Here is a 24,495-nt window from a genome sequence, read left to right as displayed (position 1 = left end):
AGAACAGTATGGAGGCTCCTTAAAAAACTAAGAATAGAACTACATATGACATGACCCAGCAATCCCACTACTGGGCGTATACCCTGAGAAAACCATAATTGAAAAAGACACATGTAACCCAAATGTTCACTGCTGCGCTATTTACAATAGCCTGGTCATGGAAGCAACCTAAATGCCCATCGACAGACGAATGGATAAAGAAGATGTGGTACATATATACAATGGAACATTACTCAGCCATAAAAAGGAACATAATTGGGTCATTTGCAGAGATGTGGATGGACCTAGAGACTGTCATACAGAGTGAAGTAAGTCAGAAAGAGAAAAACAAATATCGTATATTAACGCATATATGTGGAATCCAGAAAAATGATACAGATGAAGCAGTTTGCAAGGCAGAAATAGAGACAGAGATGTAGAGAACAAACGTATGGACACCAAGGGGGGAAAGTGGGGGGTGGGGTGGGGGTGGGATGAATTGGGAGACTGGTATTGGGAGACACATATACACTAATATGTATAAAATAGATAACTAATAAGAACCTGCTGTATTAGAAAAATAAATTTAAAAAGTAAAAAGTTCAGACATGCATAAATAAAATTGCATGCTTTGAAAAATGCATTGAAGGACCATTTTAATCTATGAAACTTAGGTAGATATAAAATTAACTCCGGGAAATCCAGTCAAAAGCCAAATAAAGCTGTATTTTATACTGTACAAAAGAAAATTTACATTCTTAATATATCTAGATACATCTAGGGAAAAATTACACATCTCTCAAGAAACACAATATTTAACATCTTAGATATGTTTCTGCATTGCAGACTGTTAATGAATTTTATACATCTTTATTTACAATAACTTAAAATATTTTTTCATCTCTGGCAGATATTTACAAGGTCAACAGTGACTACATTTCACATTGCAACAATCAACAGCATTAACCAGTTCAGTAAGACAGTTAAGATAATGGCTTACATGCACCAATAAATATGATCTTAAATGTACGTTTTTTTTTCTTCAGTTCTGAAAAAAAATGAATGTTTTCACTAGTCCTAGTTTGAAAGGACGTCAGTCAATAGAGATCATATTTTCTTCATGCCTAGCCTATTTAAATTTTAACCAGCACTATTCTCTGAATACTTGGGAAGTTTACACCAAGCAATAGGTTGATGCTGGTGAAAAGACAAACAAAAACGCAAGAGCTGACCTATACAATCTATATCCTTTTATGAAGCAAACATGTGAAAGTGGGATATTTCCTGTATACTTGTCCATTGTGACAGAGATCAGACTAGCTAATGTTACAGCAGTAAAAACTTTTCAGAAATTGTAGCTCAGGAAAGCCAAATTATTATGAGAAAGTGGAAAAATAATCTGCACCATAAAAACGGTTTCACTTAACCAGTTAAACTGAATGTAAAGCCAGCATAATTTTTAGAATAAGAATCCACTGTAGTTAATGAACTTATTACAAATATTTTAAAACCAACAAAGAACATTGAACATCTCTCTCAATTCAGTTTGGATGATAAAACTTTAAAAAACCCACAAAAACCTACATTAGTAATTGTTAGAAAGCCAATCTTCTTTTCTAAGGTAGCTGATCAACACATTCATTACTTTTTAACTACCAACTGATATGAAAAAGCAATACATATAGCCTGTTTGGAACATCAGTTAATATACAGTTTTATATTTTCCAAAAAAATCATTATTTAATAGTTTAAGTAAATCCATTAGTTCTTATTAAGCTATACATTTAAAAATGAGTATTTCAGCTTTCTGAACCCAATCCTGTTTTTCTACAAAAAAAAAACAATACCCAGAGTGATCATGTACATAAATATGTAAACATACTGTTTTAGCCAATATCATATTTACTAGATATAATTGACATTGCCCATTTAAAAAGATACATTTCCATAATTTACCCAATTTTATTTTTAAAAGTCACAATATCATACAATATGCCAATTTTAGGAATTCCTCCCTCCCCCTTTTATTTAATACTGATGAGTAGAATCCTCAGAGTTAAGGAGACATGAAAATGTGCCGTAAGAAATAATATTTGGAATTAATCTTTCACTGGTACTTTTGCTGGAAGTATAAATGTTGACATTTTACCAACATGATAAGAAAACCTCAAATGGAATCTTGTAAGTACTGTATATCTGTTCCAGATGGAAGAACATTTCCCCCAGGGCTAGAAATCAATCCTTTATGTTAAAGGAGCCTCATTCCTTAACAGTTAGGTACTCCAAAATTTATATTTGGTTAATACATTTTCTTTGGTAAATTTTGTAATTTATGAAGATGTGAAGAACTTCCTCTGATATAATTAACACGGCACTTTTGACACTCAAATACAGCAAACCAGATTGATATCAATTCTGTAGCTGGGGATGGATTGTCCAATTAAGTTCATTTTCTTTGAAAACAAAAGATTTTCTTTATTAAACCTACCTCCAGGTATGCAATTATGAAAAAAGACTCATTTATACTTTAAGCTACACCTAATTCTAATTTGGGGGGTAAAATCTATATTAAACAGAATAGCATAATAGCAGACATCCGAATGTGACTTAATTTGTAAACAATTTCTTAAAATCCAGAAACATAGAACTTACATATCTGTACTATGCTGCCAGTTATTTCACATCAGTCCCAGCTTTCTACTAATGTCTATCCTGAACTGTTTGCTCTTGTGTGTATTTCTCATGTGACTAATGGCAAAGACTACAAAAATACTGAAGAGATTGAAGTTAACCAAAATGTTGTGGTTGTGTGGTCAGGTTCAGAAGGAATGTACCTACATGGGCAGGGGAAGGTTGGATGATATGACTCCTCTAATTCTAATGGGTTGATATCACCACACAAATTTCTGGCACCGCCAAAAATCTAATATAGTTTAAGTGCACATTGGTTGACTCTATGAATAGTATTTCCTATGTACGTTCAGTGCCAATATGATATACCCATTAGGTACACAACGCAGGTAATACTAAAATTTATGTCTTATATTTATCAACATGACCACCTTGGCAATGGAAAGTTGTACCAATCTGGTGACTCATGATTTTTTTTAGCATGTTAACAGTTTTACACTGCATTTCATCTTCTTATAATCTGGCAAATATTCTAATATTTAGAGTTTAAGCTATCAATTATTTCTAATTGGTTCTCAATTTGTTTCTAAAAAGCACTTTAAAAAAATTAAATTATTACAAACAAGTGTCTCAACTGACTTCATGGTTTGAAACATGACAATAATCATTCAACTTGAAAGATAAAAAGTCTCAGGTTCAGACTGTTTAACATAGCCATAGTATAGAAAAGTTGCTCTGAAATTCTTGTAGATTTTCTGACCGCTGGCATGGCCTTTAAACATTTTTAAACTGAAAAACAAGTATGTAAATGAATACTGATTAAAAAAAAACAAAACCATAAACCTCACTTTGTAATTTAAGATCAGAAATGGAGAGATCTTCCTTGCCAGTGTTTGTATAGTGTACTACCCACTAAAGACAGATACTAGTGTTTTTATTTACAAATGAACATGCAGAGAAATGAGACAACTGATTGTCAACAACTAAAGTACTCAAAAAATGGACCCATACTAACCTATCCAAGTGAGGTAGCAAAAACACCCCACTTCATTAAAAGTCACAAAAATAGTGCAAACAAAACAATTTGAAAGAAGTTATTCTCAGTATTCCAGTGTCTAATAAATAATTATATTTACTTTAAAACTACTAAGTGGAGTTTGAGAATGTAGGTTGGAAATATTGAGCTTATATAGCTGAGACTACTGTAACTAAGATATTTTATACTGTATATACACTTTAAATGACATGGTCACCATTCTGTTATGGAACCGTAAGCTTCACACTATATATCTTTTTCAATCACATAAGGAAATATTGCTGTTATCTATCTGCTCTGGGCACAAATAAGGTCCAATCTCTTTACATTAGAAATTGTGGAATCAAATTTATTTAATCTTTACTTTGCAATACCCCACTGTGCAATACAATTAACTTGCCATCTAGGTGACTGTGAAAGCTATTATTTAAGATAGCTAGAAACACTGATCAAAGTCATTTCATTGGGTTTATTTTTGCATTTAAATAAATCCCCAGAAATATAATCAACTATAAAATGGCAGCATTCAACTGCTATGTGGCAGAAAATAGTAAGGCATAAATTAGAATAAGAAAAATGTATCTATCCTTATATCTGTGGTATAGATACCTACATTTCCAACACTTCCCCATCTATGTTTACTACTCTACATTTTTTTCTGGATTTAATACCTTTCTTCACATGCTGTATTCACCAACTACTAGACCAGAACTGTAAAGAAGCTACAGAAGTGGAGAGTGTTACATTTACCATAGGACGAGTAAAAGGAGGCAGTGGGGTGTTAATACGCATTCAACGGGAGACAGGAGTTTAATTCTGGCTCTGCTTCTTAGTTATGTGACTTTGATCACATTACAACCTTTCTGAGCCTCAGTTTCCTGAGGATGGATATGGAGGGGTGGGTGCTGGGAGACTGGCTAGATTATCTCTACGGTCTCTTTAGCACAGAAATTCTGATTCTATAATAAACAGGCACAGGAGAGTCATCAAGAGGGTAAGAGTGGTGGTAGGGGTCAGGATTTCAAATTACAACCATCATCCCCCTCCAGATTCTCAAAATATTTTTATATTTAAAAATCTTACTTCCAAGGTAGGTAGCTTTCACTTTACACTTGGTTTGTTCTAGTAACATGATTTCAAATTAATGTCACAGAGGAGAGTTCCCAAAGCTTTCAGATATTTCTTTGTATTTTTTAATCAAACCTGGCACAGATGGCATCAATCAAATTGTTTTGTTATAGAAAACAAGTATTTTCTCCCTAACTAGCTTGTCCATAAATGGAAGAACTTTTTAAAATGGAAATTAGGAAGTATAGAAACAAAAGGTTGTTAAAGGATAAAGCGTGAATATTGCTGGCATATATTTGTAACAGCTGTATATCTGAAAACTATTTTACATTAAATGCCAATAAATAATGCAAATGAATATCAAAAATCTCTTAGAAAATCTGACTATGGTTTATGACTGACTCATTCCATTTTAACTATATCTTGCACAGGAAATCTGTTCTAAGACCCCGAATGCAAAATTTGAACTAAATGAAATGTTTCTTCTTTGGGGCCAAATTATATCACTTAAAAGAATGGAACACAAATGTTAGAGGGTCATGAAATATTAACAGCTATGTATATGTACAAAATATATACGAATACACATAGAAATAAATGAAATTCTCTACGGTGAAAGTTTTTCAGAACCAACTTTTCAGGTATAACATAAGATTTCTAACAAACCAGAGGGAGAGCTTATTATATTTATTATAGCCTTTGTTGTAATTTGGTATTATTTGGTATTTTTTTGTGCTTTAACTAAAATCATGCTAGATTTAGATGCCAATAAATGCACAATGTGTTGAATTAAAAACAACCCTTCAGTCTCTTAAATCAACCAGACATTTCTGCCATAAAGTGACTGATCTCCAGCCACGGCCAAGATCTCACCCCCTAGTAAGTACAATGCTCTTTTCCTTTCACACCTGAAACTCTGTATGTTATAGACCTTTATACCTCATTTATTTCATTGCTTTTAATTCATTTATCTGACATCCCTTAGTTAAATGAAAAGAAGGGATATCTAAAATATTCTTTGTGATTTATACATATACACACTATACACACACACACAAACATACATATATACACAAATCAACAAATCTCTGTTTATCAACTTTTAGCTTTCCCCCGGACTTTGGCAATGTTGTAGGTAATAGTTCAGGTTCTAGTTTTCCATTTTCATGTGAGCTGAAAAATATTACACACCACCAAATTCAAACAAGCATCTCACTGTTCTTATAAAGATTCTAACAGAAAGTCCCTTACAAAAACCTCTTACAATAAAAGGTGGGGGGGGGGTAGATTTTTAGGTGTGAAAAAAACAAGAGGCATTTTTCTGGTTATTTTATTTATCAAAATCTATTGTAATTTTAATCAGTAGAGATAATATTTTAAACTTTGTTAATTAGGAGAATACTTGCTTTCTATAAATTCAGTATATTTTTCTTTCACAACAATAAAATTAAAATGTCTAAATGTACAAAGCACTAATCACTCTGACATACTGTGTGGAAGAATGTATAGCAGTTCAAGTCACAATACACTGATTTTCAAAAACCAATATATCTTCTTCTATTTCAATCAAGGATTAGAGCCTGAGACCCAGAAGAGGTCATAAAGAAACCTTATCCAACCAAATCAGAACTAAAAAAAAATTTTTTTTAAACCAATAATGCACTTTTGTAGCCTCTTAGCACAGTTACCAAATGCTACTTACATACATTCAACATCTAGCTTACTGGCATGATATTTTATAAAAATGAGAAACTTTTGCAGATATATGATTAGAAGGTACACAAATTGCATTACATTAAACACAAAGGCAGTGTGGTCCTTGTAGGAGAAATCAAGTCAGTACCCCCTGGTAGAAATGTTCTATAAAAATGTGTCACATTGAAGCGTCAGTGTTTTCAGCCAATTATCTGTCCCTGATGTATTTCCTTGGAGTATATGATCTATCAGGACTTCAGGTTTCTTAATCCAAAATATCTGACTGAATTTAGGTACATCTAGAAAGCAGCTGAAAGGGTTTCTCCAATAGTCTGACATCACAGAAAGTGGGTTGAGAAATCCCTCTCTTTACCTGAAGACGTACCTATTCTACTTCAGTCGTCAACAGCTCACAAAGGAAAAGAAAAAAAAACAATCAAAACTTCTCCTCACACACAATCCCACACAAGCTAAACAAAAACTACCCCCTCCCCCCATAAAACCCCAGCACCAAAGTGTCAATCATTCCTGGGAAATAGAACATGCCCCTTGGATTCTCTGATTTATTAGCTGTTCAAACTTGAAGGACAGAAATGACCTTATGTCCTTGTGGGGAGGAGGGAAGACATGTTAATAATGACTATAGAGCCATTGAGAAAGTGCATTATCTATTACACAATCAACTTAGAGCCCTGTCCTCCAACAGAGGCGGCCACAACTTGATTTAAATGCCTCAGTAATTGAACATTGTGTCCTCGAGATAAAGGAGATGGGGGAAAAAAGAGCCACCCTCATTTTAATGAAAAAGTAGAGCAGTCTACCACCTTTCCCCATGCTTCTCAAGAAAATAATTGCACAGACTCAGAGAAGTCCAAAGTCATAGCAGAATCTCTGAGGCACTCCTGGTTAAGAGAGAAAAATATGACCCAGTAATCTTCATAGATTATGAGAACAAACCCGTTTTTTTTTTTAAACAAAAGCTGAAGAATCATTCATAGGGATCATATACACCATTTCCTCTAACATAACCTCAGTCTCACAGTGTTGAAATGGGACCGATCAGCCTACGATGGATTGCACTTCACCCAAGGAGAAAGGAAGGTGTGGAAAACACAAACATTTTCTACTGCTTCACAAACACATTTACAAGGAATAGGTGAAGAGAAGACATAGGAAGGAGGGAAAAGAAAACCTTATTGCTGTTTCCATACAAAATACAGTATGAAGATACCTAAACTAAATCAAATCTGTTTATGATGACCAATATTTTCACAAGTGGGATGAAGTGTCTTCTTGCACATGAAATGTTCAGTTTAGAAGGTAAGCAGAAAGATGAGAGAGGATGTCAAGACTACACCTGGGATATTAGCTGCATATTGAAACTTGGGGATCGAGACTGCTTGGTTAAGGGAGCTCCTGGGCTGAGGAGCTCTTTACCTTCTCCAGCTTGACCTAGCCGGTCTTCCTGCAGGCTGACAGTTGAATATCGATTAGCATTGTTAGCTGCTAAATTAGTAACACCCTCAGTGCCAACCCCAATGCTGGTACTTGCTTGACTGCCATTTACATAGTCAAACGATTTACTTGAGGAAGCACTGGCTGTCCGAATTAGACTTATACTATTAGTTTTTGGCACCACCTGGCCAGCAGGCAGGCTCAGGTGTTTCTTCATCGGCGTCAGCTCAATTGAATCTACACTAAGATCAGTTGGTTGCTGTACATACTGCCTGCGAACTACTGAATCTCGAGGGCTCTCACTGGATTTGATAGCAGAAGTTGTTTCTTTGTCCTTGGCTGAACGCCCAGTTGCTACTTTCCTTAAGTTTCCCCTCTGAGAAGAGGAGGATGGTTTGGTGCCAACTGGCTGGCTGCTGAGGGAAGCCCCTGATGAAAATCCTTCATCTGCATCATTCAGGTTTACCGACTCCTCTCCTCCATTTACACCCTCAGCACCTAAAAAACAAATCAGACAGACTCAGCAATAGCTAAATTAAATAAGAAGCAACTGTGAATAACAACTCAACTGACCTTATCTCCTAGGTAATGTTTGCTATAGGTCAGCAATGGCCCTTGCTATCAACACTTCCCCTAAATAATTTAGGGGAAGAAATCTTAATCTATACAGAATTCTAATGTTATTCATTCTATTCATTTAGCTTTAATTGGGCTAGCTTTTGTAAAACTATCCACAAACAAACCTAGCATACTATCAATATTTAGACACACAAAACAACTTAAGGTAAAATACAATATTTTGTTACATAAATCTTTATGATACACCTTGTCAATTTGAGGTGACCATATCTATTTAAAAAAACAAAAATTTTTCCTCATATCTTCCTTAACCCATCATGAAATAGAACTTACAAATGAGACCCTCTTCTAATTTCAGTCACCCAGAATAATGTCAAAAACTCATCCCCAAACCTTTTTTAACTACAATGAAATTTTATATTTATTCAACAGCTAAGTGCTTCTAAATGGCTTTAAAACCCTTAACATGGAACTAGTACATTTTCTAACTTTAAACTAAAAACTCTAGATTGCTTCCAGTAACTTCATATTCACATTTTGTCTTATGAAAATCTCTACTCACTGGTTTCCGTATCTTCTTCATCGATTAATGTGAAAATATTTGATTATCAGAGAGCAAGGGTAGGGAACCAGCAGGGATACTGAGGAAGAATTTTTACTATTTTATAATATATAAATAATATATACAATAATTTTTATATGATGTATTTCTATAATATTTTTAGTACTGAGATATATTATTGTCGGGATCACAAAATACTATAGTGTCTCATTACGTTTCATGCAGAAACTGCAGTTAATGAAAGAATCCTTATCTTGGGATTTTGTAAGAAAGGAAGCATATATAATATATTTAGCTTGGGGTTTCCAGAAAGCCCAATTCTCTTACTGAAAGTATGATCAACATTCTCTAGAAAGTAGAACATTTGTTTCTTTCAAAAACTGATAGCAGTTTGCTACCTTTAAAATATGTTTACCAGACTGTAAGAAAGTTAAATCTGAATCTACATACAGATATCAATATTATAGTTAAGGTAAAATGTTAGGAAAGAAATCTGAAAAAACATTACTTTGAGATACAAGTTACCTAAGTAAAATATACATGAAATACTTAAACACAATCTTTATTTAACACAGTACCTGAAAAAAATAAAAATGTTTTCTCACATGGATTAGTTATTTCTTTCCTTCAAAAGAAGAATGAACTAGGCTATCCTTAAAGCAAAAGGCATCTTGTTATATCCAGCAGTTTAACAATCTTTATTCATCATGCAAAGCCATATGAAAATGCAGCTGACACCACTTCTCTCAACCCCCTTCTTCAAAAGAACAGCAAAATAATGTACAGCAAAACAAAAACTTTAATTTATATGACATCATCTTAGCAATTTATTTACAATTACTCTAAAGAACTCCACAATGCCCAAGAAAAGATAGTTACTGGTTCAGAATTAATATCAGTAATATAAAACTAGGAGTGAAGAGAAATGTATCATTGGGTATATACAATGGTTAGGAAAGGAGACTGAGAGACATAGTGCTAGCTTCTGAATCTTGCCACATGCAGATCTGATGCCCAAGCAATATGGCCATAAAGAGATGATGATAACATAAAAACCACCATGCAAAAGAATCTACTGATATTTTATATACTAAGAAATGCTATTTCAGTATAGTGGAACACTGAATATACTTTAATCACAAGCGTTGTCCTCAGTTTAGTAATAACTTTAAATCCAGCTTTTAAAAGTCACAAATAAAATGTTACTTCACAATCGGGATAAAGGTAGGTGATGGGCTCATATTCTCCCTTCAATTTCAACATATAATAAATAAAACTTTAACTATAAAACTATTTAAAACCATTAGAAAACATGTTTTCTTTTTCTTTTTTTCTTTCTTTCTTTTTTTGGCTGCGCCACACGGCTTGTAGGATTTTAATTCCCTGTCCAGGGATTGAAACTGGGCCCTCGGCAGTGAGAGCACAGAGTCCTAACCACTGGACCACCAGGGAATTCCCTTCTTTTTCTTTTAGAAGACCAATTATTGATGCTAATCCAAAAGCTCCAGAAGACTTCAGAATTACCAAAACTTTTCATAGGTTTTAGCAATTTCCATATTTCTGTTTAAAAAACCTCAAAGAATAAAAAGGCAATTGTGTATAACAACTTTTTTCCTTTCTAGTTTTCTCCCTGGGTGGTAATACTATTCATGATCCAAAGATGAGGCAACCAAAAAGGATTTTTAATGAACTTTTCTATTTATGTCTGCCTTTCCTTATAAATTAGCTTTTACTAATATTGATTTAAAGCTACAATTAAGCTAGATTAAAAGGGAAAATATTTTGAGAAATTTCAAACACACCAAAGGGACTCATTCCTCTTTCTTTGTGGCTACACCCCACCCTCACAAAGTGAAATTTTACCAGTAATAGGAAATATTAAAATAGGATGTTTTAACATTTAATAGGATATTTTAAAGGAATTCTATTTTTATTTCTTTTTCAAAGAGTATGACTTATGATTAACAGGAAGAAATGTTTCTATCTAATCCCATACTTTTTAGAATTTCATCAAGTGTTAATGTACTTCCGTTTAGCACAAATACTCCAATATTCTAACAATGGTAGTAGATACACTTCAAGTGTCTCATTTAGGCATCAAGAATGTGGAGAAACAGACTGTTGTTCAATTTAGGCCAACTCTGAATTCGACATCTATTCATATACTTATTTTTATGCATTATACAAGATAAAACTGACTCCCAGGGATAACATAAAGAGATACAGAAGAACAAAAAGGGAAGGCTGCGTCTTTCACACGATTCTCTTCATAGCACCAACTTCTTTGTGTCCCTAGATCATGCACATGCAACAATGTTAAATGAAGTAAGGTCAATCTGGGCAAATGGGCAAGGGAACAGAGGGTAGATTTAGATTCTTACTGAGCATGCTCAAATTTCTAATGCACCAAAAAGCAAGAGATTTCCCTAAGGTAGAAGGTAACTGCTTCATGTATGTTTGGTCTTTAAAATAAGTAAAAATATGTAACCTATTCTAAAACTTCTTTTCTTGCTATATTTCATAAATTAGTGTATAGCTTCCACAGCAGCAATATATTAAATAATGAAAAACTATTAGGCCACAGTTTCCTCTTTCACAAAACCAGCTTCTATGGCATCACATGTAAAACTACAAATAATACTTTCCTATCAGAGAGAAGTATTCTTTTCCAGATAGTGGTCGTGGGTGTGGTGGCAGGGGAGGGGTAAAAAAAATTCTCATTTGAGATACCCACACTGTAGAAACAAGGATCTGCTAGGATTTATAACCTCTAAATAATACATTTCAATTCTGTTTGGGAGCTTTATAAGGCAATCATTATTTACAATAAATGATAAAATGTAGTGTGCACCAGGACAGCACATTTATAGAGGAAAGATGTCAGTAGTTCACTAGTTAGACCCAGGCAACCTGACTCGACGATTATAAAAAGCCAATCAATACTTGTTTATTCTGTCAAAGAGATAAGAAATTCTTGTTAATTGACCACCCTGGGACTAGAGACAAATCAGCCGGCTCCACTTTAGTCCAGTTTCTCAAAGATAATGTGTTAATGCTTTACAACTCTCCTCACATATTTTCAAAAGAATACATTACTATATAAATGAAATTGATGCATAGTGACTAATAAGGCTCATGTCCATTGGGTGCATTTTTCCTTTCCTGATGTTAGAATAAACATGCTCAGTAATGAAAAAATCCCAAGCATTTGCAGACCTTTTGGAGACAGGCCTCTCCCTTGTTAGTAGCCATGCCAAGCTGTTCTTTAATTACACAGGGATGCAGACTCCAGGCCAGCACAAATGGTAACTAAAGATTGTACCTGACCTGGTGCTAGCCATATGGGGGGGTGCACTTTGCAAGGAGGAGCTAATATACCCTGGGGTAGTGGAAACACACACTAGAATGGAAAGATGTTCTGCTTGGGGACAGAGAGCCAGGATCCTTCTCCAGCAACTGCCTCACTGACTTTTGCCTCCTCATCTCTGTCCTACCCTCTGTTGTGGCTGCTGCTGAGTTGGGCTCCGGTGAGCCGTGCTCAGGAGTCCTGCGCACCAGCACCTCCCCCTCTTGCACACGTTTGATCCCTAGGTCAGTGGAGCCGTGTTGGATCGGGGAGCCAGGAATACTCGAGTCAGCCTCGTTTGAGAAGTCAAAGCCATCTGGGATTCAACATATAAAATTTTAGTGCTTTTGTGCTGTTCTATTCTTTTCTGAGCATTTTGACCCAGGCAGATAAGAGAATGTATATATGGATATGATATAAACGCAAATATTATTTATATAGTTACATGTGTGTGCACAGCATGCACACACATAAGGCAGCAGATGAATAATGTGAGGTTTGCAAATGAACAGGAGAGAAAAATAGAGATCATTAAAACGGCAATTAATATCTCTTAGGCAAGACAGCTTGACTATTCAAGTACCATACGCCTATGAAATACTGCTGGACTCAGCACTTATATGAAAAGAAAAAGAAAGATAAAAATCAATTCTTTTATGGATAGCTGTATTATACCATTAGTTTGGCCAGTTAAATAGTTTTCTCCCACAATTCTCATACAGGCACCTTTTTTCCCAGTATGGTAACAGGCTTACAGAAATTTCTTTCCTATTGTTATTACTAGTTCAAAAAAAGACAAAAATTAACTTGATCTTATTTTCTGTTTTAACATTCATAGAGCAGTCTAAATAACATCTTTCTGCTTTATAAAATATATATACATATTAAAATGAATTCAGGTATTTAAACCATATTTCTAGTGCTATTTTTAACAACTAAACAATTTTACTGTAATTACATAAAGTACTATAATATCATGTGCTAATATAGTCTGTAAAAACTTACTTTAATCCGTGAGTGGGCTGTAGGGATTTCGTACTCACCTTCTCTCCTCCATCTATGGCGACGGATTGAAGCTGTTGTAATCGCAGTCCGAGAAATCCTCGGCACTGTTGGAGTGACTTCGACTTTAAGTACCTTCTGGCCTTCTTGTGAAGAATCAGGAGCATCAAATGGTAATGAGTTTTTCATGGCATTGGCAACCTAAAATGATAACGTAAGTCTCTATATATTTACACCCAATATACAATTTATGCTTATTTTACACTTCATGTTTCCCTACTTTTTAAAATATGTACTTAAAACAGCTATTATAAAATATACAAGCATAATGTGTCAGAAATGTCTGTATCTCCACTGGTCTATATTCTTTTAGGCAGGCTTTAAAATGAGAATTCATTTAAAATAATGTGAGTCACACACCCCCATCGATTCCTTGAAGTTGTTGACTTTCAAAGAGAAAAAACATTCCAAAGAAAGAAAAAGTGTTTTTAACATTTGAACCCTGATATAGGAAAGTTTAGAATGAGTTTCTGATTATTCAGATGATAAATAACATGCAAAATTTAATCTAATAAAATTTAATTAAAAAATTAGCTTTGTTTCCATGAGGAGAAATTTTCCCTAAACACGTCTGGCATTCTGTTCCACCACTTTCTGCCCTCCATGGAGGAGAGTGAGATATGTGCCTGGAGAGTAATCACCATTATAACATTGTTTTGTTTCCTTTGTCCTGTCTAGATTTTAAAAATAGTTGTATACTGCTTTACCACTTAACACAGCTAGCATGTTCCTTTAATATGAATTTTCAAACATATAACTTCATCAAGTAAATAACATAACTTAATCATTCTCTGCTGTAAAACGTTTAGGGTTCTGATTCCTTTGCAATTAAACTAATATTGATCTAGTGTTCACAATACTTTAAAAAAAACTTTAAGTAGTTTCTTGGGAAATGTTGCTACACATGGGATAGTAGGTCAAAGAAAATACGCACACATTACCAAACTGCTACTGCAAAGGGATGATCAGAGTTGTGTCATACTGTTACTGGTAACATAGAGAATGCCTTCCTTACTCTGCTACTGGATGTTCACATTTATTTTTTGATTGATCATTTACCCTTTGGAGACATATTTATTTTGTGGAAGAGTATGAAATTTTTATATAGAACAAAATATTAATTGGCTTTTTTTGTCATGCCTGTTGATAATATTTTTCTCAATTTGTATACCACATATTAATTTTGGTTTTAAAAAACTGATGGTTTAGGGACTATCCGGTGGTCTAGTGGTTAAGACTCTGCACTTCCATTGCAGGGGGCATGGGTTTGATCCCTGGTCAGGGAACTAAAATCCCAGATGCTGCACGGTGCAGCCAACAAAACAAACAAACAAAAACTGATGGTTTAGAATTTAGATGTTTATGTAGGAAAAAAAAAATCAACCTTTTTTGGTGATGTGTCACCATCACTAAAGCTTAGAAAGTCCTTCCTTCTCTAGAAATTTGAGTAAATATTTATAACTTTTCTTCTTTCTTTTCTTAAAGGATTTAAAGACATTTAATTCTTTAATTTATCTGAACTTTATTTTGATATGTTGTAAGAGGACAGGATCTAAACCAATTTTGTTTTCTCTCCAATTGTTACTATGGAATAAATCTTTTTCCCTCAATGATTTAAAATGCCTCATATATTACATATTGAATTTTAAACCTACTAGTGCCCTTTTCAGGCACAGGAATGTTTAATAAAAACTAAATATAACAACTTACCAATAGCGGTTGAGAAAAGAGTTCTAGCTGAGCTCTATAAATGATGTCATCAAGGACTTCCTGGCCAAGGTCCCATTGTCCATTATACCTATGGAGAAGCAGATTATTTACTATCTTTAGCAAATATCTCTAATATTCAACAACCATCTTTTCTATTCTTCCAAGTCCTATTATTTTGGTTCTGTAACAAGATTTTCACGTTACATTTTGCACCATTTCATTTCTTGGTTACAAGAACAAAATGAAGATTTCAATACTAACATTTAAAATATTTTACAGGACTTCCCTGGAGGCTCAGTGGTTAAGAATCCACCTGCCAATGCAGGGGACATGGGTTTGAGCCCTGGTCCGGGAAGATCCCACATGCCGCAGAGCAACAAAGCCGGTATGCCACAACCACTGAGCCTGCGCTCTAGAGTCCACAAGCCACAACCACTGAAGCCGCATGCCACAACTACTGAAGCCCACGTGCCTAGAGCACGTGCCTGCAACACTGCAATGAGAAGTCCGCTGCAATGAAGAGTAGCCCCCACTCGCCACAACTAGAGAAAAGCCCATGCACAGCAATGAAGACTCAACACAGCCATAAATAAATAAATTCATTAATTAATTAAAAAAAAAGAAAGTCATGAAACTTTCTAAAAATAAAATATTTTACAAAAGTCTCTACATATTAATTGCTTTTTACCATGTGTTGATATTTAGGGTGATCTATTTAATGCATTCATGAAAACCTGGGTTATGAACTACGTAGAAAGACATAGAGTTCCATACAGAAAACCTGACAGTTTCTAGTCTTCAATTTAATGATTACTTATATTTTGGCTATTTTAAAAGTACTGAAAGGACTATGAACAATTATACATCAACAAACTGGACAACCTAGAAAATGGATAAATTCCTAGAAATATACAACCTACCAAGACTGAATCATGAAGAAATAAAAATCTGAACAGACCCATCACTGTACCCACAGGAGATTGAATCGGTAATCAAAAACCTCCCAATAGGGCTTCCCTGGTGGCGCAGTGGTCGAGAGTCCGCCTGCTGATGCAGGGGACACGGGTTCGTGCCCCGGTCCGGGAAGATCCCACATGCCGCGGAGCGGCTAGGCCCGTGAGCCATGGCCGCTGAGCCTGCACGTCCGGAGCCTGTGCTCCACAACAGAAGAGACCACAACAGTGAGAGGCCCGCGTACCACGCAAAAAAACCAAAAAAAAACAAAAAAAACCCTCCCAATAAGCAAAAGTCTGGGACCAGATGGCTTCATGGGTGAATTCTACCAAACATTTAAAGAAATAATACCAATCTTCAAATTCTTCCAAGAGTGAGCACTTCCATATTCATATCACGAGGCCAGCATCCCCCTTATACAAAAATCAGACAAGGATACTATAAGAAAATTACAAGCCAATATGCCTGATGAACGTAGCATAAATGCAAAAATCCTCAACAAAATATTAGCAAACTAAATTCAACAATTCACTAAAAGGATCATACACCATGGTCAAGTGGGGTTTATCCCTGGGATGCAAGGATGGTTCAACGTCTACAATTTAATCAATCGTGATATACCATATTAACAAAATGAAGGATAAAAATCACACAATCATATCAATAGATGTAGAAAAAGCACGTGACAAAATCTGAAATCCATTCATGATTAAAAAACTCGAAAAAGTGGGTACAGAGGGCATGTAGCTCAACATAATGAAGGCCATACATGATAAGCCCACAGTCAACAACAAACTCAACAGTGAAAAATGGAAAGCTTTTCCTCTAAGATCAAGAACAAGACAAGGATGTCCACTCTCGCAACTTTTATACAACATAGTACTGGAAGTTCTAGCAAATCAGAAAAAAAGAAGTGAAACTGTCTCTATTTGCAGATGACATGATATATAATACAGCTGATCCATGAACAACACGGGCTTGAACTGCACAAGACCACTTATACGTGGATGCTTTTCAATAAATACCAACTACAGTAATACACAATCTGTGGTTGGTTGAAGCGTAGATATGGACGGCTGACTTTAAAGTTATACTCAGATTTTCAACTGTGCAACTGGCACCCCTAACCCCTTTGCTGTTCAAGACTCAACTGTAGAAAACTCTTAAAACTACACCAAAAAACTGTTAGAATAAAGAAATTTGGTAAACTTGTAGGTATAAAAGCAATGACAAAAATCTACTGCATTTCTTTTAAAAAAAAAAAAGGGAATTCCCCAGTGGTCCATTGGTTAAAACTCTACCCTTTCAATACTGAGGGCGTGGGTTCAATCCCCGGTCATGGAACTAAGATCCCACAAGCCACACTGTGTGGCCAAAAAAAAAAAAAAAAAAAACTGCTTTCTATACACTAATAACAAACTATCAGAAAGGGAAATTAAGAAAACAATCCCATTAACAATTAAATTTAAAAATACCTAGTAATAAATTTAACTCAGGAGGTGAAAGACCTGAGCATTGTACACTTATGATTTTCATGTAATACCTCAATGAAAGAAACTGAAGAAGACACAAATAAACAGAAGGATATTCCATGCTCAAGGACTGAAAGAACTAATATTGTTAAAATGTCCATACTACCCAAAGCAATCTACAAATTCAGTGCAATGCCTATCAAAATTCTAGTGACATTTTTCATAGAAACAGAGCAAACAACCCTAGAATTTATACGGAACCACAAAGGACCCTGAATAGCCAAAGCAATCTTGAGAAACAACAACAAACCTGGAGGCATGATACTTACTAATTTCAAACTGTATCACAAAGTTTTAGGCCTAAAAACACAGAGATCAATGGAACAGAATGGAGAGCTGAGAAATAAACATATGCATATATAATCAATTAATTTAAACAAATATGAGAATATAAAATAGGGAATGGATAGTGTCTTTACTAAATGGTGCTGGGCCACCAAACCAGCTTTACAACAAATGCTAAAGGAACCTCTCTAGGCAGGAAACACAAGAGAAGGAAAAGACCTACAAAAATAAACCCACAACAATTAAGAAAATGGTAATAGGAACATACATAATGATAATTACCTTAAATGTAAATGGATTAAATGCTCCAACCGAAAGTCATAAACTGGCTGAATGGATACAAAAACAAGACCCATATATATGCTGTCTACAAGAGACACACTTCAGACCTAGGGACACATACAGACTGAAAGTGAGGGGATAGAAAAAGATATTGCATGCAAATGGAAATCAAAAGAAAGCTGGAGTAGCAATTCTCATATCACATAAAATAGACTTTAAAATAAAGACTATTACAAGAGACAAAGAAGGACACTACATATGATCAAGGGATCAAACCAAGAAGAAGATGTAACAATTGTAAATATTTATGCACCCAACATAGGAGCACCTCAATACATAAGGCAAATGCTAACAGCCATAAAAGGGGAAATCAACAGTAACACAATCATAGTAGGGGACTTTAACACCCCACTTTCACCAATGGACAGATCATCCAAAATGAAACTAAATAAGGAAACACAAGCTTTAAATGATATATTAAACAAGATGGACTTAATTGATATTTATAGGACATTCCATCCAAAAACAACAGAATACATTTTCTTCTCAAGTGCTCATGAAACATTCACCAGGACAGATCATATCTTTAATTTTTTTTTTTTTTTTTTTTTCAGTACGCGGGCCTCTCACTGCTGTGGCCTCTCCTGCTGCGGATCACAGGCTCCGGACGTGCAGGCTCAGCAGCCATGGCACACGGGGCCAGCCGCTCCACAGCATGTGGGATCCTCCCGGACCAGGGCACGAATCCGTGTCCCCTGCATCAGCAGGTGGACTCTTAACCACTGCGCAACCAGGGAAGCCCATAGACCATATCTTGGGTCTCAAATCAAGCCTTGGTAAATTTAAGAAAATTGAAATTGTATCAAGTATCTTTTCCGACCACAACGCTATAAGACTAGATATCAATTACAGGGGAAAAAACTGTCAAAAATACAAACACATGGAGGCTAAACAATATGCCACGAAATAACCAAGAGATCACTGAAGAAATCAAAGAGGAAATAAAAAAATACCTAGAAACAAATGACAATGAAAACATGACGACCCAAAACCAAAAGCAGTTCTAAGAGGGAAGTTCATAGCAATACAATCCTACCTCAAGAAAAAAGAAAAATCTCAAATAAACAACCTAACCTTACACCTAAAACAACGAGAGAAAGAAGAACAAACCCAAAGTTAACAGAAGGAGAGAAATCATATGGATCAGAGGAGAAATAAATGAAAAAGAAATGAAGGAAACAATTGCAAAAATCAATAAAACTAAAAGCTGGTTCTTTGAGAAGATAAACAAAATTCATAAACCATTAGCCAGACTCATCAAGAAAAAGAGGGAGAAGCCTCAAATCAACAGAATTAGAAATGGAAAAGGAGAAGTAACAACTGACACTGCAGAAATACAAAGGATCATGAGAGATTACTACAAGCAACTATATGTCAATAAAATGGACAACCTGGAAGAAATGGACAAATTCTTAGAAAAGCACAACCTTCCAAGACTGAACCAGGAAGAAACAGAAAGTATAAACAGACCAATCACAAGCACTGAAATTGAAACTGGGATTACAAATCTTCCAACAAACAAAAGCCCAGGACCAGATGGCTTCACAGGCACATTCTATCAAACATTAGAAAAGAGCTAACACCTATCCTTCTCAAACTCTTCCAAAATATAGCAGAGGAAGGAACACTCCCAAACTCATTCTACGAGGCCACCAACACCTTAATGCCAAAACCAGACAAAGACGTCACAAAAAAAGAAAACTCCAGGCCAATGTCACTGATGAACATAGATGTAAAAATCCTCAACAGAATACTAGCAAACAGAATCCAACAGCACATTAAAGGATCATACACCATGATCAAGTGGGGTTTATCCCAGGAATGCAAGGATTCTTCAGTATACGCAAATCAATCAATGTGATACACCATATTAACAAATTGAAGGAGAAAAACCATATAGTCATCTCAACAGATGCAGAGAAAGCTTTTGACAAAATTCAACACCCATTTATGATAAAAACCCTCCAGAAAGTAGGCATAGAGGGAACTTTCCTCAACATAATACAGGCCATATATGACAAACCCACAGCCAACACTGTCCTCAATGGTGAAAAACTGAAAGCATTTCCACTAAGATCAGGAACAAGACAACGTTGCCCACTCTCACCACTCTTATTCAACATAGTTTTGGAAGTTTTAGCCACAGCAATCAGAGAAGGAAGGAAATAAAAGGAATCCAAATCGGAAAAGAAGAAGTAAAGCCATCACTGTTTGCAGATGACATGATACTATACATAGAGAATCCTAAAGATGCTACCAGAAAACCACTAGAGCTAATCAATGAATTCAGTAAAGTAGCAGGATACAAAATTAATGCACAGAAATCTCTGGCATTCCTATACACTAATGATGAAAAATCTGAAAGTGAAATAAAAAAAACACTCCCATTTACATTGCAACAAAAAGAATAAAATACCTAGGAATAAACCTACCTAAGGAGACAAAAGACCTGTATGTAGAAAATTATAAGACACTGATGAAAGAAATTAAAGATGATACAAATAGATGGAGAGATATACCATGTTCTTGGATTGGAAGACTCAACATTGTGAAAATGACTCTACTACCCAAAGCAATTTACAGATTCAATGCAATCCCTATCAAACTACCACTGGCATTTTTCACAGAACTAGAACAAAAAATTTCACAATTTGTATGGAAACACAAAAGACCCCGAATAGCCAAAGCAATCCTGAGAACAGAAAATGGAGCTGGAGGAATCAGGCTCCCTGACTTCAGACTATACTACAAAGCTACAGTAATCAAGACAGTATGGTACTGGCACAAAAACAGAAAGATAGATCAATGGAACAGGATAGAAAGCCCAGAAACAAACCCACGCACATATGGTCACCTTTTTTTTTTTTTTTTTGCGGTACGTGGGCCTCTCATTGTTGTGGCCTCTCCCGTTGCGGAGCACAGGCTCCGGACGTGCAGGCTCAGTGGCCATGGCTGACGGGCCCAGCCACTCCGCGGCATGTGGGATCTTCCTGGACTGGGGCATGAACCTGTGTCCCCTGCATCAGCAGGCAGACTCTCAACCACTGCGCCACCAGGGAAGCCCCGGTCACCTTATATTTGATAAAGGAGGCAGGAATGTACAGTGAAGAAAGGACAGCCTCTTCAATAAGTGGTGCTGGGAAAACTGGACAGGTACATGTAAAAGTATGAGATTAGATCACTCCCTAACACCATACACAAAAATAAGCTCAAAATGGATTAAAGACCTAAATGTAAGGCCAGAAACTATCAAACTCTTAGAGGAAAACATAGGCAGAACACTCTATGACATAAATCACAGCAAGATCCTTTTTGACCCACCTCCTAGAGAAATGGAAATAAAAACAAAAATAAACAAATGGGACCTAATGAAACTGCAAAGCTTTTGCACAGCAAAGGAAACCATAAACAAGACCAAAAGACAACCCTCAGAATGGGAGAAAATATTTGCAAATGAAGCAACTGACAAAGGATTAATCTCCAAAATTTACAAGCAGCTCATGCTGCTCAATAACAAAAAAACAAACAACCCAATCCAAAAATGGGCAGAAGACCTAAATAGACATTTCTCCAAAGAAGATATACAGACTGCCAACAAACACATGAAAGGATGCTCAACATCATTAATCATTAGAGAAATGCAAATCAAAACTACAATGAGGTATCATCTCACACCAGTCAGAATGGCCATCATCAAAAAATCTAGAAACAATAAATGCTGGAGAGGGTGTGGAGAAAAGGGAACACTCTTGCACTGCTGGTGGGAATGTGAATTGGTACAGCCACTATGGAGAACAGTATGGAGGTTCCTTAAAAAACTACAAATAGAACTACCATATGACCCAGCAATCCCACTACTGGGCATATACCCTGAGAAAACCATAATTTGAAAAGAGTCATGTAGCAAAATGTTCATTGCAGCTCTATTTATAATACCCAGGAGATGGAAACAACCTAAGTGTCCATCATCGGATGAGAGGATAAAGAAGATGTGGCATATATATACAATGGAATATTACTCAGCCATAAAAGAAATGAAATTGAGCTATCTGTAATGAGGTGGATGAACCGAGAGTCTGTCATACAGAGTGAAGTAAGTCAGAAAGAGAAAGACAAATACCGTATACTAACACATATATATGGAATCTAAGAAAAAAGATGTCATGAAGAACCTAGGGGTAAGACAGGAATAAAGACACAGACCTACTAGAGAATGGACTTAAGGATATGGGGAGGGGGAAGGGTAAGCTGTGACAAAGTGAGAGAGTGGCATGGACATATATACACTACCAAACGTAAAATAGATAGCTAGTGGGAAGCAGCCGCATAGCACAGGGAGATCAGCTTGGTGCTTTGTGACCACCTAGAGGGGTGGGATAGGGAGGGTGGGAGGGAGGGAGATGCAAGAGGGAAGAGATATGGGAACATATGTATATGTATAACTGATTCACTTTGTTATAAAGCAGAAACTAACACACCATTGTAAAGCAATTATACTCCAATAAAGATGTAAAAAAAAAAAAAAGGTACTAAAAAAGAGAGTTCGACTTGCAGACGAAGGCGGCTGCCGCGCTCCGCATCCACCCCTCCTGTAACCCCGCAAGCCAGTGCGCCCAGCCCGCCTGCCCGACCCGCCACCTGTGTTCGTTCGCCTGAGGAAGCCAACCGAGAGTTCACTTATGCACCCATTCCAGTGGTGTAATGGGTGTTTCTGCGGCCTAGGACTGGTGAGCCCCAACAAGTCCTGCTCGATGCCACCCATCAGTTTCCAAGAACTTCCCCTCAACATCTACATGGTCATCTTCGGCACAGGCATCTTTGTGTTCATGCTCAGCCTCATCTTCTGCTGCTATTTTATCAGCAAACTCTGGAACCAGGCATAGAGCAAACGATATGGATATAAAGTGGTGGTGCTTAAAGGTGATGCCAAGAAATTAGTTACATGGGCAGACCTGTGCAGTCTGTCTGGAAGACTCCAAGGGGAAGGATGAGCAGGCTGTGCTCTCATGCCAACATGCCATTCACCACAAGTGTCTGGTGAAGTGGCTGGAAGTGTGCTGTGTCTGCCCCATGTGTAACAAGCCCATTGCTGGTCCCTCAGAAGCCACCCAGAGCCTCGGGATCCTACTGGATGAGCTGGTGTGAGTGCTGCCTCCATACCAAGGCTTGGAGAAGACCTCTAGCCTCATGGGTGCCTGGTCCTTCCACAAAGAGGTGGTGAACAAGACTGTTGGGTGGTGATGGGCATGCTCACCTGGAGGGGCGGCGGTGCAGGGCTGGTCTTCCAGCATCAGGGTGAGACTAGACTTGCCCACCTCTCTGCTTCCTGAAACCTTCTTCCCTGCTACTCAGTTTTGATGGACTTGCCCATCAGGACCACTGTATCCTGGTACTGGACTATCTGCCTGCCTTGTCCCTGCTCTGGGAAAAGAAATCCATTCCTATTTGCCCAAGAACTTAGAGCACACTCCCATGAGGGTTCCGCTGAGGAGGACAAGCTGCCCTGACCTAGAAGAAGGGATGAGATGGGCTCTGCCCGACCTGTGACCTCCCCGCCCCCTCCCCACTCCTTCCAGAGGAAGGTTAGAAGGGAAGGAAGGAAAGATGGAGGAACCAAGTGCCTCCAGTGGAAGCGAGGGAGGCTCTGTAGGAAATTGGCAAGAGCAAGGATGAACAGAAGAAAAGTCAATGTTTACATGGGACCTATGGAAACAAAGGCTGTCTGGCCGGCCTGCTGACTACAGGGGGGTAGAGGGCAGCCCCCTCCCCCTCCTAGATCTGAGGTGCTATCTGTTCCCTGTTCTTTGGTTGATCTCAGAGCTTCCTATTCCATGTTGGGGTTTGAGTATCCACTGCCCCAGAGGAAGGGCTTGGTCTACACCCAAATGGATTCCCAGGGTTTTTTCTAAAGGAGCAAAAAGGGGCCTGGGAATGGGGGTGTCTGAATATTAAGGTCGCAGTGGACACCCTCTTCCCCTTTGTAAATAGTATTTTTATACTTCACCCTCACCATCTCAGGCTTTATACATGGAATCCCCCAAATGGAAGGGGTAGGGGTTTTCTGTTCCTCCCCCAAGTGGGTGAGGGTGGGAAAAATGTATGTATTTAAAGAAAATTAAATTTAATAACAAGTTTCTCTAAAAAAAAGTACTAAAAGAAATTCATATTAGAAAACCAAGATAATGGGTCCATAATGGAACAAAAAATTCAGTGTTGTGCAACTAATAAGGAAAAAAGAGAAACATAAGTTTCCAAACAC

General features: G+C 36.7%; 1 protein-coding gene and 1 pseudogene across 4 annotated transcripts in view; one reads left to right on the top strand and one right to left on the bottom strand.

The window, feature by feature from the left end:
• Positions 1-3,244: 3,244 nt before the first annotated feature.
• The window catches only part of HYCC2 (hyccin PI4KA lipid kinase complex subunit 2), a 72,793-nt gene continuing 51,542 nt past the window's right edge, over positions 3,245-24,495 (bottom strand). For 3 of the 4 annotated variants that reach the window (XM_060106713.1, XM_060106712.1, XM_060106715.1), the window contains 4 exons: positions 15,124-15,211; positions 13,395-13,554; positions 12,500-12,667; positions 3,245-8,362 (listed from right to left, as the gene is read on the bottom strand). In XM_060106713.1, coding sequence (XP_059962696.1) covers positions 7,761-8,362; positions 12,500-12,667; positions 13,395-13,554; positions 15,124-15,211 — 1,018 coding nt within the window. In that variant the 3' untranslated portion in view covers positions 3,245-7,760. The remainder of the gene's footprint in view (positions 8,363-12,499; positions 12,668-13,394; positions 13,555-15,123; positions 15,212-24,495) is intronic. The other variant, XM_060106714.1, reaches the window with a different exon arrangement.
• On the top strand, positions 22,916-23,381 carry LOC132495426 (RING finger protein 122-like; annotated as a pseudogene).

Source organism: Mesoplodon densirostris, chromosome 8, assembly GCF_025265405.1.
Source record: "Mesoplodon densirostris isolate mMesDen1 chromosome 8, mMesDen1 primary haplotype, whole genome shotgun sequence".
In the NCBI taxonomy this organism is placed as follows: Eukaryota; Metazoa; Chordata; class Mammalia; order Artiodactyla; family Ziphiidae; genus Mesoplodon; species Mesoplodon densirostris.
The sequence above is the reverse complement of the archived record's forward strand: the minus strand, read 5'-3'. Positions and strand labels throughout refer to the sequence as shown.